At 38.2% G+C, this 19,008-nt stretch overlaps 1 protein-coding gene across 6 annotated transcripts in view; it reads left to right on the top strand.

The window, feature by feature from the left end:
• LOC131243365 (uncharacterized) overlaps window positions 1–19,008 on the top strand; it is a 60,070-nt gene that overhangs the window by 8,578 nt on the left and 32,484 nt on the right. For all 6 annotated transcript variants that reach the window (XR_009170035.1, XR_009170034.1, XR_009170033.1 and 3 more), the window contains exon 2: window positions 10,163–10,260. Coding sequence is in view for 3 of the 6 variants with exons in the window: in XM_058242684.1 (XP_058098667.1) it covers window positions 10,163–10,260 (98 nt within the window). In the remaining 3 variants the exon portion in view is untranslated. The remainder of the gene's footprint in view (window positions 1–10,162; window positions 10,261–19,008) is intronic.

Genomic DNA, 19,008 nt, shown 5'->3' with positions numbered 1-19,008 from the left:
ATCGGATTTATCGATCCATCCATCGGACATAAGAGTACAATCATTGGTTTTCCATGATTCTTTATATTCGGCATGAAGCTTCTAGTAAAATTAGCTTTAGTTTTAAGGCATGTTTCCCTTTGTGATATGAAGGCTTAAGCCCAAGCCCAAATTAATTTATTGCTTCCACCATAACCTTGAAGCTTTTCAACTTAACAGTGTTGAAAGTAACACCTGCTTGGTACAACCACTTAGCAATATATTAAATTGTGGTTTTTCTATCTTTTGCTTGTATCGGTTTTCCGAAATAATTAATAAAACAACTAAATTATTTTTTCCAAAATAATTTTTCATCCCTATTACTCTTAAAGCCTTTCAATAAAAAAAATCCAAAATAATAATTTTTTCTTCCATTTTCTTAATTTTTAAATGATAAAAATACTTTTTTTTTTGGAAAAAGGAAATTTTGTTGCCAATCGACAAATCAGCCAACACATGAATATATAAAATTTCCACATTAATCAAGACTAAACAACATATATTTCTAGTTAAACAAATTTTTATATTTTTATATATTAAATACTTTTTTGGAGAAAAAGAAAAAAGTTATGGCCAATTGATAGGTCGGCCCTCATTGATTAATTTATCAAATTTCCACACTTCCATTATCATTTTAAGGGGTATAAATGGAGGAAATTAGAAATTTCTCAATTTCCTCCATTTCTCACCACTCAAATGTTGATTTTTTTTGCCATAAATCCATGTCAACGCATGAGAATCATATACATAAACCTGGATTTCTATTGCAATCCATGCAAACATTTACAAAAAGGGGTTTTCTCAAATTTTTCTCACATTCAAGTTCCTACACAGTTTCACTGATGAATTGAGATTTCTTCCCCAAATTCAAGTTTTGATTCAAAGAAACTTAAAGAAATACCCTAGACATGATTACCCGAACAAACAATTTACAATTTTTTTCAAATTTTCAAAATTCTTTAATTTTTGGCTTGATTTTTAGGGTATTTATGCATGATTCGTCATATTGACAATAATATTAATATGATTGTTGATACCAACTACTTATACAATGGAGATTTTCTTTGATATCAAATCATATCTTGTGTATCGTGTGATATCGCGATACTATCGATAACATTCTTGACCAAGTGATACCGATATTATTGATAATATTGCTGATATTAGGAGCATTGTTGTTCCATGTCAATTCACCTTGTTGCATGCTAGTAGTGATCTCCTTATGTAACTGGAAGGTTTGGGCCACATCATCATGTTGGGAGTAAATCTCAGTTACGGTATTCAAAATTTCCTTAGCAATTGTATGAAAAAATCCTCCACTGATAACTTGCTGCATAGATTGTAGCAACCTATACATCATGGTAAGGTTCTTGCTTTCCCTATCTTCGTGGGATGGATTATCTTCCTTGGGCTCCACTTTGCTACCAGTTATGTATCCCAGTTTCTTCCCACCACTAATAAGCATGTTGACCAACTGCGACCAAGTCAAGTAGTCCATTCCATCTAGCTTCATAGTTGTAATCACTAAACCCGGATTATTATCCGAATACCCAGAACTCAGAGGTGCATTAACCTTCCGATCACCCATTCCTCTAGTATCTCCCGTGTAAATATAGCTTATGAAAGATGTAACATAATGGAAAGGAACAACTAATGATCAACAAACTTCACGTACCATAATTTGATGAAGTGACAGTCTCTCGTACAGCATACGTGCCAATAACCGCAAGAACAAAAACAGAGAGAGAGAGAGAGAGAGAGAGATCACCATGCTCATTGTACATCACTGAAGGGAGGATAAAAGATAATGGGGCCTCTCGATGGGTTTGATTACACCATTCAGACTCAGTAGAGGGCCAACAGGATGCGGTGGGAGAGGTGCCGCTGGTTGAACTGTAGAAACAACATTGTTGACTCTGGTCAGCTCTGCTGTGTGATGCGGCTACGCCAGTTGGGCAGCTGCATTGAGTAGTGACACCAACTGCTGGAAATAATAGAAAAGGGACTTAAAAGGGAGAAGGAGAGAGGTAGGAAGGTACGAACTAAAGCCAATAAAACCCTACCTCCGATACCATGTTTTTGGAGGAGAGCGGAGAACTTTGGAGAGAAAATAGTTGATGGGGACATCACGCGCACACGGGCACTCACGCCGCCCCCCCACGCACGTACGTCAGAAGAAGGGCCCCACCGTCGATCTGGATCGATGACGACATCCAGGGAGGGCCTCCTACCTAAAAGACGAAGTTTTGATTCAAAAGAGTGGGCCCGTTAGTCAAGAAAAGCCCATCATGGGATCTCATGATTGTGGCCCACTAGTCAGATTGATTTCATATTTTAGGTTTTGCTTATTAATATTATTTAGAACATCATGGACGCTTTAGATTTCTTTGATTAGTTTTTATTTTGATTTACTTCATCGCCAAGTAATAGGTTGCACACATGGCGCGAGTTTTGGGGTATAGGGTTTTCTTATAAATAGGCACCCCTTATAGCTTTTTTTAATTGATTGAAGATTAATAAAAATTCTGCGTTTTCCTACTCTCTGAATTGTGAAGCCTAATTGGGTGCGAAGCCCTCCCTTCATCGAAGGGTTAACTACTATGGTGCCAAGCGACATCTATTCCGATTCACCCCCATCTATTGCCATCTCTACTACCCATCTTCTACCATCCCTTCTTCTCATCTCACCCCATCATCTACACTTCGAATCAATCATCTATTGCAGCAATTTTTCTCCCCACAGCAGAATTTCAGAATCTGGCCCTATAGGAGGGTTGAAACTTCGGCAGAGCACCACGCACAAACCGTACATCGGATCAAGCTGAGATTTGGGGGTTTTAGAGTCCATCCCCGGCTGACCAGGGCCAAGGTGGCCTTTTTCTAAATAGTTGGCCCCACACACATGTGGCCGAGATCACACGCATGTGCGTTTGGGTCATTGTTGTTGTCCCCTCGTGCGGTACTTCTCTGGTTCGTCTCTTTCCTCTCTTTTACTCCGCTTTCACCCAAAATCCCTAAACTTAACCCTAAATTACTCAAATCTCTAATTTTATGCCCCTTTTCTTACCCTAGGGTTCCTTGATTTAAAATTGGTGAATCCCTTGGATTAAGGACTGATTACTATGCATGTGTGGATGATTATTTCTTATCTTTGAGTATCGTTTGGTTAATAATTTTTATTGATCCAACCCTATTATGTGTAGGCCTAGACCCGCATAGATTCCCCTTAATTGAATGTTTGGACTTTCATGTGGGATATGGAATTTGTGTAATTGTTTCTAAACTAACGTGATCTTAAGCCTGAAATCTCGCATATCATATTTAATTTTCATGTCCTGCATCAAATTTGGTATCAAAGCCTAGGGTTCTTGTAGGGGAATTCATTACATGTTTAGGGTTTGGTTGTTTATGTCCATTACGCATCAATTTTCATCATATATGGCTGTTTAGAGGTCCATAAACCCTAACATAAGCTGCTGAAATTTTCTGTTATCCCCTTATTTGAATTATTTTAGAAATTAACTTAGTTTTCTATTTCTAGGTTTAGAAACTTTCCTTTTTTGTTTTTTTTAGAAACTTTCTTAATCTGTTTTTAGAAACTAATTTCCTTTCCTTTTTCTTTTTTAGAAACTAGTTTACTTTCCTTTTTCTTTTTTAGAAACTAACTTACTTTCTATTTTTAGAAACTTTGCTTTTTCTTTTTCTTTAGAAACTAGGTTGTTTTTTTTTTAAAGAAACTTTTTAATTTGTTTTTTTTATAGAAGCTTTCCTAATTTGTTTCTTTAGAAACTTTCCTAATTTGTTTTTAGAACCTTTCCTTTTTTGTTTTTTAGAAACTAAGTTACTTTTCTTTAGAAACTTTCCTAATTTGTTTTTTTTTTTAGAAACTTTCCTAATTTGTTTTTTTTTTAGAAACTTTCCTAATTTGTTTTTCTTAGAAACTTTCCTTTTTCGTTTTTAGAAACTAGGTTGCCTTTTTTCTTAGAAACTTTCCTAACTTATTTTAAAAACTTTACTTTTTCATTTTTTAAAAACTAGGTTGTTTCTTTAAAAAAATAAAAAAATAAAAAAATAAAAATAAAAAAAATAAAAAAAATCTTATATTTTGACAGCTATATTGCTGAATTTTGGTTGGCACCCTACACTAAACATGGAACAAGTGCAAGAGTCACTAAACAAGCTGTCCCAAAAGTTGGAGTTTATGATGAAGCGTTTGGAAATGGACCAATACTTAGAACAACTTGATGTGCGCATTACCCGACTAAAGACCATCACCAGGACAAACCCCACCATTGGGGTAGATGTCCCATCTCAGGCAAGTGGCCTGGTGGATAGACCAATGAATGGAGTTGGTGAAGGAATCAATTATAGGTGTGCACCCGTGCACCCACCCCATGAGAGACATCAATACCACTATTTTGAGGGGTACGACATGTGCAGCCTGGTGGCTGGAGAGAGTGCACCAGATGCTAGTGTAGAGTTATCCACTGAGGCCATTCCGATAATGGATAAGTTACGTAATATATTTCCTGATTATCAACCGGATGAGTCTCCCCCTAGGAGGGATATAGAGCACACCAAAACATGGGACACCGCAATACCTACAGCCGAGTTGCGTTTAATAGTTCTGTCGATAGGTCCACAGGTCTCAGTCCTTATGAAGTCATTACTGTTTATAAACCTAGAAAACTTATTAATCTTGTCCCTATGTCACTGTCCCATAGGGTGTCAGAGCCTGCGGAGTCTTTTGCGCATCACATTCATTCATAGCATCAAGAAATTAGGCAGAAGATTACTACTAGTAATGAACATTACAAATTTTCTGCAAACCAACATAAACGTTTCAAAGAATTCAATATTGGGGACTCTGTAATAGTCCGCATCTGGCCCGAACGGTACCCTCCGGGGGCCGTTCGTAAGTTACTCGCGCGTAGCGCTGGACCCTTCAAAATTATAAAATAAAACGGTCTCAATGCGCATGAGGTAGATCTTCCATCTTCTATGGGAATTAGTTCCACATTCAACGTGGAGGATTTAGTTACTTTTCAGGGGACCACTAATACTTTGTCCGGCCCTTCGCCTACCCGTCTTCATTCCCCATGTTTATTCCTTGAACCATGGCCCCTTCCCGACCCATTTTTCCAGCCTCTACCTCCCATACCCACTCTTCCTGACCTTTCTTCCCAGCCTCTACTTCCCATACCTACCCTTCCCGATCCATTTTTCCAGCCTCTTCGTCTCATACCTACCCGTCCCAACCCATTTTTCTGCTTCTACCTCCCATATCTACCCGTCCCGACCCATCTTCCCAGCCTCTACCTCTCATACCTATCCTTCCCGACTCATTTTCTCAGCCTCTACTTCCCATATCTAACCTTCACACACCCAAAAAGGAAATAGAGGATATCCTGGACCATCAGATAGTTTCAACGTCAGACAACGGGTTTCAGAAGTACCTGGTTAAATGGAAGTTACGCCCAGCTTCAGACAGCACGTGGCTCACTGAGGAGAAGCTTTAGAGACTTGATCCTGACATCCTGAAACGGTTCAGGAGTTTTATTTCGCCAGTGGCGAAATCTTCGCAGCCGGGGAGAATTGATGGGGACATCACGCGCACACACGCACTCACGCCGCCCCCCTACGCACATACGACAGAAGGAGGGCCCCACCGTCGATCTAGATCGATGACGACGTCCGGGGAGGGCCTCCTACCTAAAAGACGATGTTTTGATTCAAAAGAGTGGGCCCGTTAGTCAAGAAAAGCTCATCATAGGATCTCATGATCGTGGCCCACTAGTCAAATTGATTTCATATTTTAGGTTTTGCTTATTAATGTTATTTAGAACATCGTGGACGCTTTATATTTCTTTGATTAGTTTTTATTTTGGTTTACTTCATCGCCAAGTAATAAGTTGCGCACATGGCGCGAGTTTTGGGGTATAGGGTTTTCTTATAAATAGGCACCCCTTGTAGCTTTTTTTTAATTGATTGAAGATTAATAAAAATTCTACGTTTTCCTACTCTCTGAGTTGTGAAGCGTAATTGGGTGCGAAGCCCTCCCTTCATCGAAGGGTTAACTACCGTGGTGCAAAGCCACATCTATCCTGATTCACCCCCATCCGTCGCCATCTCTACTATCCATCTTCTACCATCCCTTCTTCTCATCTCACCCTATCATCTACACTTCTAATCAATCATCTATTGCAGCAATTCTCTTCCCCACAGCAGAATTTCAAAATCTGGCCTTACAGAAGGGCTGAAACTTTGGCGGAGCACCATGCACAAACCGTACATCGGATTGAGCTGAGGTTTGGGGGTTTTGGAGTCCATCCCTGGCCGACCAGGGCCAAGGTGGCCTTTTTCTGAATAGTGGGCCCCACACACGTGCGGTCGAGATCACACGCATGTGCGTCTGGGCCATTGTTGTTGTCCACGTGTGCGGTACTTCTCTGGTTCGTATCTCTCCTCTCTTTCACTCCGCTTTCACCCAAAATCCCTAAACTTAACCCTAAATTACTCAAATCTCCAATTTTATGCCCATTTTCTTACCCTAAGATTCCTTGATTTGAATTGGTGAATCCCTTGGATTGGGGACTGATTACTATGCATGTGTGGATGATTATTTCTTATCTTTGAGTATCGTTTGGTTCATAATTTTTATTGATCCAACCCTATCATGTGTAGGCTTGGACTCGCATAGATTCCCCTTAATTGAATGTTTGGACTTTCATGTGGGATATGGAATTTGTGTAATTGTTTCTAAACTAACGTGATCTTAAGCCTGAAATCTCTCATATCATATTTAATTTTCATGTCCTGCATCAATAGTACTAGAGAGCCAATCCTCTCTAACCCTCTTTCATTCACGATAACCCTAATTACAATAAAGGTATAGTGTCCTACAGGAGTATGAATACACAAATAGTGATTTAAAAATTGATAGTATTAGCCGATATATCAGACGATACTATTGATAACACATGACTGATCTAATATATAGGGGGAGTTCGTAAATTCCCCTATTGCACAAAATATCACCATGTATCGCCGATGTCACAATATATCAATACATTGCGATAGTTTGACAAAAACCCTCCATTAAATTCCGTCTTATTGTTATTATATGTGATATATTAAGATATGTATCGGCGATACATTATGATACATTCCCCCACCACAAATTCAAAAAAAAAAAAAAAAAAAAAAAAAATCTCTAAAACCCCACAAAAAATATCCGTTTTCTCCAAATCGTTTAGGGGAATCTTTTATTATACTTGTATTTTATGATTTATGAATTCTATGAACTCGTTTTGGATATAGTTGCATTACTTCTATCAAACAACAGATATTTTCGGACCCTATACAAAGGAAACTTGTTGCACATACTTGTTTTTCCCGCACACACTTTTGTGATCTTTTGAGTTTTAAGTGTGTAATCATGTCTTTTTCAACGTCTCCTAAAGTTCTATTGAAAAATTCCATCATTGCCCAATGTTTCCTTCAAACAAGGATGCATTCCCCGATACATGCAATCTTTCCCGTACAACACCAATATGTTTCTTTATCTTAAGGATGAGATCAATGTTTTAAATAGCTACACAATGTAGTGTAGCTTAGCCTTAATGCCACATAGCTCATGAAAATAGCTTAAGTTGCATGTAGCCTACACTAGATGATAATTTGCATAAGATACACACTACATAGACAATGGTGCATGCTATGTAGCTCACATTACAAGTTATTTTTCACCACAACATTAAAATCAATTAATGTTTTCAATGATTTGTTAGATTTTTCTATTTTCGATAAAAATTAGTTAATCTTTTCAATGCTTTTAGTAAAAATAATATAAGTAATAGTATTAAATCAGTTTCATTGCTCTTTCTTTACTTTTATACTTAATATTTACCCTTGCCTATTACTTTAGGTTGCATTTGGTTGCAACTTGCAACAAATATCATGACATTTTGTTAAATTTCATTTTTAATCAATCTAATTTGGTAAATACCATGAAATTAGTACAACCAAGCACAACCTTGATTAAAAATCTAGAAGTATCATGTAGCTTAATGCTACACACTATTCGTTATTTAAAACACTGGATGAGATACGTGCATTGGTACCGATGCAATAAACAACGGAACAAAAGGCACTCTCTAACACACACCAGTTAGGCGCACTTGATTTTCCAATCAATGGACTTCTCTAGACCCTTACTGAATATCCAAAAGTAGATGATAGAATAAGAAAGATGAATCTCATGAAAATACCACATATCAGGTAATTCAGTCTTAGGGTTCTTCATTATCTGCATGTGGCCCTTTTTTTCTTGGTGCTCATTTTGACTAAGCTTTCAGTTTAATTTTTTAATTTAATGGCTGTGGTTATTGGCAAGAAATCATTGAATCCATTGTTTGGGCTCATGACAAATTAAAAATTGCTCGTAGTACTCAGCTAAGAGTATGGCTAATAGTTAGGATCATCTAATTGATGAGGCATTGGGCTGTGATCCATTCAAGAGGTGGTCCATAAATTGGATGGTCCAAACTGATATACATTTAACCGTTGAGACATAATGGCATGATGTGTTCCCCGCAGGTATGCCTTGTCACCAGTGTTTGAAGTATCGGTATCGCTACAAGTTTCGATGGCTAGGGATACCGAAACAATATCGATATCGCTGATAACCGGAAATGCGTGGAAACATGGGAAAAACGATTGAATTTTCAGCGAAACTTCAGGAGATGTTAAAATATACATATTTGTATATTTATAAATGATAATAATAAATTGCAAAAAGAATGCATACATAACAAGTTTCCATTTAATGGGGCCTTAAAAGCATGTGTTGTTGTAAGAAATCAGTCCAACCATCCTATCCAGCCTATTTAACCATCCAACCTTCCATTCAAACATCTATTGATATTGCAAAATATCAACAACATATGATATTGCACCATGCAATCATCAACAATTGGAAAGGAAACAAAAGATTGTGGTCTCAATATTGCGTGTGTTGCGATACGATATTATTAATATTATCAATAACAATTTGAACATTACATACAACCATGTGCCCATGAAAAAATAGTTGAACTAAATTTTTTTCTAATAAACAAAATTTTGATGATATTAATACGTTGGCGATATTATTGAAATATCGTCGATACACTTATGATACAAGCATTACCTAGAATATTCATAGTTGAAAATATTGGCGATACATTAGCGATATTGATGCATTGGCAATACAAGCGACACCTAGAATTTACATAGTTGAAAATATTGGCGATTATATTAGCGATATTGATACATTGGTGATACTTAGCAATATATTGCTAATACCTGGATTTTCTGATACTACCAGTGTTATCGGTATCGCTGAGCTAGAGATAAAGATAATATCGGAGATATTTCAATAATATTAGAGATAATTCGAACATTGCTTGTCGCTACCCCATAATTTGTGCTGGTACCCATCAATCTGCACCAGGCAACCCATGTTGCACCGCTTGGATGGCCCTCACTCAGAAGATGACGTCAATACAGTTATCTTTGTTTCGGAATCCATCGAAAATTTTCATGAAGACCTAAAAGAAGGATAATGATTGTGGCATACACAATAGAAGTCTTGTCATAATAGGCCAGTCTAGTTCGTCCCCCCTCCTCTCCCCAACCTCCAAGGCAGATTATCATGCAGAATTTATCATTATACCATGCAACATAGATATCCTAAAACAACCTAGACTTTAGTGCATCAAAGAGTCTGCAAAATGCTCTTTCAAAAGCATGCCCAGCAGCCATACCTAATACAATGACTCAATGGGGATTATACTTTAGTGATTCAGTTCCTTTCACACTCTTTCAACCATTTTGAAGCCAATGCATTCAGTTGTAGATTTCTGTTTACAACAGCCAGACTCAAGCCGCATATTAAGGAGTCATGCTACGGAAAGTCAAATGAAATTTATTTTTTTTGTCAATGGACGGTCATGATTGATTTGATCCGTATATGAACTAACCAACTAACCAGCAGTTACTAGAACATAGTCATGCATATAGACTTGTCTTTTCTCTGTCTTAAAATTCCTTCTCTTCTATTATTCAGTTAGATGCTAAACGTATGACTTGCATTTTCTGGCAGAGAGAAGGGTGCTGCTCTAGTGTCTACGCTTGGTGAAAATTCGGAGTTTGTTGAAGTCAACATTGATAATGTAAACACATTGGAAGCAGCTTTAAATGGTGCATGGAATTTTCTAAAAATTTTGACCTTTTCAATAAAGATCCTTTTGTGGCTTCAAATGTGAATAGTCGAAATGCTTAAAACTGCCGTCTTATATTTTCTTCTGGTTTGTTACAACTCTGTGGAGTAGGCATGATTTTATTCAGTGGTAATATGTATGCATGCTACCACGAATCTTCTATTAACAACATAAGACAACAAGACTGCAGTAGATTTTAACCTAGAATTTCTTCATTTGTTATCTTCTTTGTTTTCTCGATTCCCAATCCAACAACAATCAAACAGTAAGCCATTTGTGCTCGCATGAGGTTTCTAGTTTTTCCAAATTACAGTGTAAAAATATTACATACTGTTCTCTAGAGCCACAAACATTTTAAGTTGTTTTGTTCTTGTTCCAATCTAGAGTCTTGATTATTGAAATAACTGAAAAAACTCAAACCTATCCACATTTGAAGCCATTCTCACTTGGGTTTGAAATAACTGTTTACAGGGTCATGCTCAAGTTTCTAAAACTTTTAACCCATTCTCACTTGGGTTTGTTATTCTTCATACCAGATTGCAAAGCGGATGCAAGAAACAAACTTACAAAGAGACACATGAATAGTATCATTTCATGACAGTTGTTGTAGAATTTACCAAAAGCATGAAACAGAATATGAGTTTCTCCTTTAAACGTGGTTATTTGTAACCCCAACTGTTCTGCATATAGAGAGGAGTATGGGTTGACTATAGGTAATTCTTAGTTGTCAGAAGCAGCGTGAAACAGGCCCATTGAAGAACTGGTAATGGTAATGGAAAATAAAACAAGCTGTTTTAATATCCAATCAGTCTAGGGAGTATGAGATTTCTAAGTGTGAACCGTGCCCTTGCTGGAAGGTTTGTACCATTATAGGTTAGTTTAATCTATTTACTTTATTTGATTGATGAGTTTCCAATTATTACTAACCTTGCTCCTTGCTCCGGATTGGGACGTTTCTGTAGCCCAGTTCTTCTTTGCCTCCAGCAGCATGGTTGTCCGGTTCCCTCCTGGTAGGAGGAACTCGACGGACGAGAAATCAGAGGAGTTCATTCAGCTCTTAGAGTGGCTCCATTGTGTCAAGCCATCTTTGCGCATGGGTTATTTGATGGTGTGGTCCAAGGGCAAGTCCGGCTGGTTCTCAATTTGTTGACCGATAGCTCTCCAGATGTGACATGTGATCATATATCTCATGTCTAGTCCTATGGGGCCCCTCCCAAGGTGGCATCCTTTTCTTGGTTAGTGGGAAGGAATGGGGTACTCACAATAGACAACTTGCAAAATAGATCGTTGGTGATTCCCAATTGTTGCGTCATGTATGTAAATGATGTGGAGTCGGTGAACCATTTGTTCATCCATTGTGTGCTTGCTCAGAAGGTGTGGGACAGGAATCGGGTGTAAAGGAATGGTGGCGTGGACGTTAGTCTTCTTGGTGGTTATCTGGGCTTTGTGGGGGAAAGGAGTAATCGTCTTTTCCGAGATAAGAGTGGGTTGGAAGTGGATGCATTTGAGAGGTCAAAGTTCGATGTTATATCTTAGGTCAGTTGTATTAATGTCTCTGACCATAGCGAGTGGTCCATGATGGCAGGGTTGAAGCTATTGTTTTTTGTTTCCGGAACAAGAGCGGTTTGGAAATGGATGCATTTGAGAGATCAAAGTTAGATGTCATATCTTGGGTTAGTTGTATTAATGTCTCAAACCATAGCGAGTGGTCCATGATGGTAGGGCTGAAGCTATTGTTTTTCGCCCATCCCACTAATGCATATCCCTAAGCATTTGTCATCACTCCTCCCAAGTAATTATAAGAAAATAAAATAAAATTCGGATGAAAAATGTAGCTGATTTGGTGGGCCACTCAAATGCCCCCAAATCGGCCCCAATTTCATGCAAACTATGGCCCCCATCCCACTGATGCATATCCCTAACAATTTGGCATCATTTCCCCCAATAAATTTTAAGAAAAAATTCAGATTAATAGTGTCCCCAATTTGCAATACCACTCAATGCCCCAATTTGGCCTCAAATTCATGCAATCCATTGGCACTCATCCTGCTAATGTAATTGGCCCCAAATCAGTGAACATTTATTGGACGGTGAAGAATGAAAAATATCCAATGGTCCTATTTCAAAAAACAAGTGTCCACAAACCAATGGTTAAATTTTTTCAAGCAATTTGGTTTTGGGATTGTAACTTAGTCATAATGGGTCTCATAATTTAATTGGTTAATTTTTTTAGTTAATATATGCCACGTGTACAATTTTCTAAGTGCAAGTGTATCAAGTGTCGTGCTCCACCAGAGTAGCATGAAAGGAAAAAAAGTGTCTCATGTCAAATCTGTTGGACCACAAGGTACGGTCCACCTGGCAAATAACTTCCAACTGGTTAAGTGCATGTGAAATCCAACCTTTCCTATAGATTGGCCCCAAAATGAGGGTTGCTTAATGCAAATTTCATCCGTATTCTACTCATCAGGTAGGCCACACCATAGACGAAAAAAATTATAGGCATTGATAAATAGCATAATACAAGTGTGGTCCACTCAATGTGCGGATATGCCTAGGTTTCGCAACAGGTGATCCTCGTGATCAAGCCAACCTATTGGATGGATTGGACGTCACACACACATAAAGGTTGGAACTTAACCGTTGATGGACCGTAAGTTATAGTCCAACTGGTTGGACCTTTTAGTTATTGAAAATAAAAGGGCTTGGACACAATGAAGCCATGTCACATGCATTTGAAATGAGAGAGAGAGAGAGAGAGAGAGAGAGAGAGAGAGAGAGAGAGACGCAATTGCATTTTGGTGCACGGTGAGAGAGACGCACTTGAATACAGATGGAAGAGGAAGGGGAAGGAGGAGGAGGAGAGGAGGAAGGACGAGAAGTAGAAGAAGAATAGAGAGAGAGAGAGAGAGAGAGAGAGAGACTTGTTTCAGCGAAGAAAGGAGAAGAAGAAGAAGAAGCAAAAGAAGCAAAAGTAGAAAAGAAGCAGAAGAAGAAGAAGAAGCCCAGCCATCCAAATATGTGTTTTTTATTTTTTTCATTTTTTCCTTCTACGGTTATGGGTTGTTATGTAAGGTTGTAACGGACCGTTACGAGTTTGTAACAGCCAGCTGTTACAGCTCTTTTTTTCTCAGCGGGGCCGTTTTAATATCGTAACGCGTAATGGGTCAAGCCGTTACCATTGCGTAATGGTTGTTACGCCACCGATTTGTCACACCTTGGTCATAAGAAGCAACCAAGCTAGAGATCTAGGACCCATACAACTTTGTTATGTGCTAAAATGGTTCCTAGTGAGCCTTCTATATCTACACCTTCGGATGATTTAGTAGTTGTTTCAATCGGAAAATTATTGGTTTGATGTGGTATGATGCTTCTTTTTTTTTCGAAGAAAAGTCCTCTATTTCTGCCAAGGTACATTTGGTTTGGCTCACTCAGGTTAAGTTACCATTGCATCTCTAGATCATTAACTCTAGTACTGTCGAGCACATGTCGGGTATGCCTCGCTATTTCTATAGTGATTCTTTATGCTATAATTCAAGTGACTTGTAGTTTATGTGTTAGCTATCCCACCCCTGATAAAAGAGGATTTTGATGTCATGTGGGCAGCTGTTCATCAAACTTCTGCCAAGCAATTATGAGAATTCCTATTCAAATAGGATTGGTAAAACCAACCCCAAATGGATGGGACAAGGCTAGGATAGTGTTGGTGGTGTTGATTCTCTTTACTCTAATAGTGGGAAAGAATTGTTTGTTTGTTTTTTTTTTTTTTAAATTATTTTACGCACACACCACAATGGATATTCGAACCCATGACCTTGGTGTTGAAACTCTTGTGAATCTACCACTATGCCATGAGTAAGGACCCAAATTGTTAATCACTCTCATGTGCCTATAAAAGGCAAGGTGATGCAGGGACATGTGATGGCCTAACCCTAGATGCATGCATAATCAGGTTGAAGAGATTCAAATAATAAAATTAATCAACTAATTGTATTCAATCAAGGAGATTAAGCAAATCTCAACACAGAGATGAAATCATTCCGTTAGGATCATGCCCCTTAGCATAAAATCACGTAAACAGTAAAAAAGATAGGACCTAGGGATATGATGATATTCCAAATCTAGCATAAGCCAGTCCATAATCAAGTTTGGATCCGATTCTCCAGACTAGCCATCCCGCTTTTCTGTTCAAACCAAAGGGATTATCCAGAGAGGAACGAAAGAGATGAAGAAGAGGGTTCGAGATGAAAGAAAGTATGGATTCTCTGGCATCAAAGAAAAAAAGACAGTTGATTCTTACCTTTTTCTGCACCTCAAAGATCTAGAAAGAAAGAAAATTTGAAACCGGGGTGGAATCCTCAACACTCAAGGGTCAATCCTGAAACCCTAATCTCTTTGGTAAAAGAGGAAGAAAGCATACGAATTCTCATTCATTCCATCATAAAATAGGGTTTCTCGCAGTGTATATATAAGCCAATGAAAAAAATAAAAAGTGCACTAAAGCTCCTGAAAACAAGCAAAAGAACAAAAAGACGCCTAAAACTAAAACACTCGCGAGACAGGGTGTAAAATCTGCCCCATGAGCCTACGGTCAGGTTGCGATCATGCCGCTCCTGCACTCATAGCGCATCAGAAAATGGGTCGGATGGACCCGGCGTCCATCCATATCAACTCCTCCACTCTGGTACTCTGTCGGCGACGCCTCCTCCTCTGGTACACTCTAAAGGGTGCACCACTGATGTCCGCATCACAAGGGTAGGTTGTTACTACTTTGTTGTTGTTGTCCTCCATATTTCATGTTCCTAACCTTTCCAATAATCTTTCTTTTGTGAGTAATCTCAAAAAACTCTCAATTCATGGTTTTAGTTTTGGTTGTGGTTGTGAAGCTATTAGAAAAGGGTTTGTTGTTCCTCAATCGAGATCTGATAGGAGACTTATACTGCTACACAACACTCATATTGTATCGCTTTTTGGCCAGTCCGATGCACCCGTGGTTACCAATATTTAGAACCATGGGTTCTAGTATCAAAGTAATTCATTTTGATAACGGGGGGAGTACACCACATCAATTTTGGGATTATCTTCAAGACCAAGTGGGGTTGTCAGCACGTTGGGTTTAGGACAGATATGGCAATACTTTTAAGTATCAATGTCTTGCATGAAATTACACCTTCGAGAATTGGAAATATCATTGGCTATATCAAAAAATATCTCAAGTATCTCTTAAAGTTCCTCAATCTGAGGGAAACTTTGGGAAAATGGTGGAGTTTTTCAGTTAAAGTTTAGAAGATGTTAAAGGCACGTGATCTAGCTCTTTCCCTTTCGTTTGATTTAGCTCTTTTGATTTTGTTATACACCTCAGGATATCTTCCTATATTTCTGTTAACTTTTCTTAGTTCCTCCACTATCTCATCCTCATTCATAAAATTATTAAATAATCAAAGTTATGTGGTCTTTCTGTTGGGGGGAATATACTACCTCTTCTTTGGGACCCTTTTTATTAGACGGTGGGGTTCTACATCAATACTCATGGACTTATACACCCCAAGAGCTTGGCATTTTTGAAATCAAATATCAAAGTCTCATGCTCCTTTTTTTTGCATTCGTACTTGTTTCCTCAATCAATCTCATTGTCGCCCTTGTGCTGTAGCAAAGAGAGGGATCAAACTTAAGTTGAAGGAGAAATACTACATACCAATTGTAGATACACCACTCCTGCTTAATTTCCACAAATAGCGAAGAAGATACCCAATGGGATTTTCCAGCAGTTTTCTAGTTTATTCAATTAGAAACAAAAGGAAGAAAACCCCTCCTATAGAATGAAGGATTGAACTCTAGGTCCTTGGTGGTATGGTCATGGGAAATGCAACATATATCGCAAGAAATATCAGGAATAACACAGGTGCAGCAATGTATTTTCCAATACCAATGATATTATCGTTGATTTCTAAAAAGTGTATTCTAGGAGAATATTGTATTTCAGATGTGGGAAAACTGAGATATCAGCCAATATTCCTGCCGGTATCGTCTAAATTTGGATGCTGGTTTACCAATATCCCAACCTAACGTAGGGAATCAAATTCCAGTCCTGTTGGGTCAGGATATGTGTACTGTATATGAGGTACTAGATCCAAATCGCATCATATTTGGCTATCTTATGGAGTCTTGTTGGGTGCAGTGTTGAGCATGATTGATGATTTAGAATGGCATTCGATCTGGAATCATGTCTATAATCAGGTTCAGGTTCAAGTTTGGATCTGGCTTCGAATTCGATCATTACTTGAAACATGCCCTTTGTAAGGTTCTTAGCAAATGTTATCGTAAAGAATCTTATCCAACTAGTTGTGTCATGGACATACTATAAAGCTAGTTGTTTTGTAAATGTGGGACCATCCAAACATTGATTGGGACTGTTCATTCATTCTAGGCAATACCATTGCAGGAACCACCAATCACTTTATGCTAGCCATTTAATCAATAGCCTTCAAAATGGATGATCAAGATCGACCACAAAAAAGTAGGTAAAATCATCGATCTGATCAGTGAAACCTACCTTGGATTGTGATGAGGACATCACGTCACGTACACCCTTACATACCTATCAGAGGAGGAGGCAGGCCACGTCGATTTCCCTATGGCTAGGTGAGTACCCATGATCATGCTGAAGACCCCATGTGCATGTGTGAGCATCTAAAAGACTCCACACTAGGATGCATATGGGCTGCTTTATGGAGTGATCTAGACCATTGGATCAGAGGGACACGACGATCAAGCAATTGGATTGCATGGATCACATGATCATGCCATTGATCGTTGATCGTCCACATCAATTTTAGACTTTATCATATTTTAGGATTTAGTTTTTTATTATTTTATATTTGGACACATTATGAGTATTTTAGTTATTTTATTTAGACTATGGCTATTTCATTAAAGTTCACAAGACGGGGATTTTTGTAATTTTTGAAAATTCTTCGATGAATCTATAAAAAGAGGGGGGCATGTGACCTCTCTCCCATTCGATTTTGTGATAATAGTATTATATATAAAATAAAAATAAAAATAAAAATGAAAAGAAGCTCTTGCTTTCTTCTCACATCTTCATGCGATTTGAAGATACTTTCATGTGATTTAGAAGGAAGATTGGTGCGAGGCTAATCTTCATCAACAGAGTTACGAGGTCTCCATTTATCTCTGCACCATCTTCTCTTTTCTTCCCCATTCAGGTATTTTCTTTAGATTTTTCATCTCCTCATCACAAATCTTCATCTTCTCCCAAACCCAACATTTCCATACTTATCCACAATCCAAACCCTAATTGACCTAAACCCATCCTCCCACGCCACACATGTGATCGTATGGCCACACGTGTGAAACCCACCTACGCCTTTTGGTTTCCCACCATCATTATATCAAAACCCCTTTCTTCCATCCCCGAAACCCTAACCATAAACCTAAAATTCCTAATTTTTCTACTTTCCCAAATTACCCAAACCCTAATTTCACCCTAGGTTGTATTAGGTTTCCAATTTTGAAATAGACTATATCCTATGCTAATTAGATGTCCCTACATCCATTAGATCATGGTTTCTTTTTATTTAATGACCTTGAGTTACATTGTCGGTAGCTTAGGTTAGGATAATGCATGGTTTTCTTTTAATTTTCATGATATTTGTGATGATTATAGCGATGTTTGTGTTTTTTTGTCAAATATCTTAATTCGGCTATTTGGTCTCACATGTTACTTAGTTCATGCATCGGTCCTGCATCAGATTGCTTATGGTTCTAAAGAAACACTTTCATAAAATGATGCTAACCACTCGATCTACGGCTTGCAACATGGATATTTACACTAAAAATGACCAACATTCAATGGGGTAGGATGATACGATTAGTGTGATTTTTGCATGGCAGACTGCCAACTGTGGACTGGAATGAATGGAGGGTCCATATCGATGTCTGGATGATCTACGTATACAAAGCAATTAGTTTTATTGTAATCCTTAAAAAAGAAATAGCTTGCCTCGATTTCTAATCGGATTGGAATCAGGGAACCCAAATCTTGCCTGATTGTTAATCCATCTGAAATCTAGACCCAGATGTGATTAAGATGAAATGGATAGCTTGATTACTTGTGGATATGGGTATCTATTGACAACCCTAAGACCAAGGAATTGCATTGCTAACTACTTGGTCTTACACTGACTCTACAGCTAAATTGGGTGGCCAAAAGGAAGAAAAATGCGTTCATTGGAAGTTACTATGTCTCTTGCTCTATGATGCAGGTTCCAAATTCTTTTGTCTCGACTCTTGACAACATCCTGTCTTATGTGTTATGTGCCTTTTTAGGTACTTTAAGGCCCTTTTCAAACTCTTAACTCTTACTCCTACTTTACAGTGCCTCCATTGGTGTTCCGTTGTTTTGCTTCCGTTCATGTTTTAGGTCACAACAGAGATAATGGTTGCTAACTCCAAATTTGCCTTATTAGGACACCCAGCTGGTCAGAAAGGATAGAAGTGTTACCCATATTTTGTTATATGTTCATGGATGTTAGTCTTTAAGTAATTTTCTGGGATGTATTGTCACTTCGGCAGAAATGTGCAAGAAGTGAGGAGTAAAGAGGTCTATCTTCATCAAATCTTGGACGTTATTGCCATGCATTCCTCACTGGACAAAGGAGTTGATGGCCCTGTAACCAATCTAAGTGATGGACTTAAAGACTTAGGA

This window comes from Magnolia sinica, chromosome 4 (genome assembly GCF_029962835.1).
Source record: "Magnolia sinica isolate HGM2019 chromosome 4, MsV1, whole genome shotgun sequence".
Taxonomy (NCBI): Eukaryota; Viridiplantae; Streptophyta; class Magnoliopsida; order Magnoliales; family Magnoliaceae; genus Magnolia; species Magnolia sinica.
Note: the sequence above shows the minus strand (reverse complement) of the source record. Positions and strands in the feature narration are given on the sequence as shown.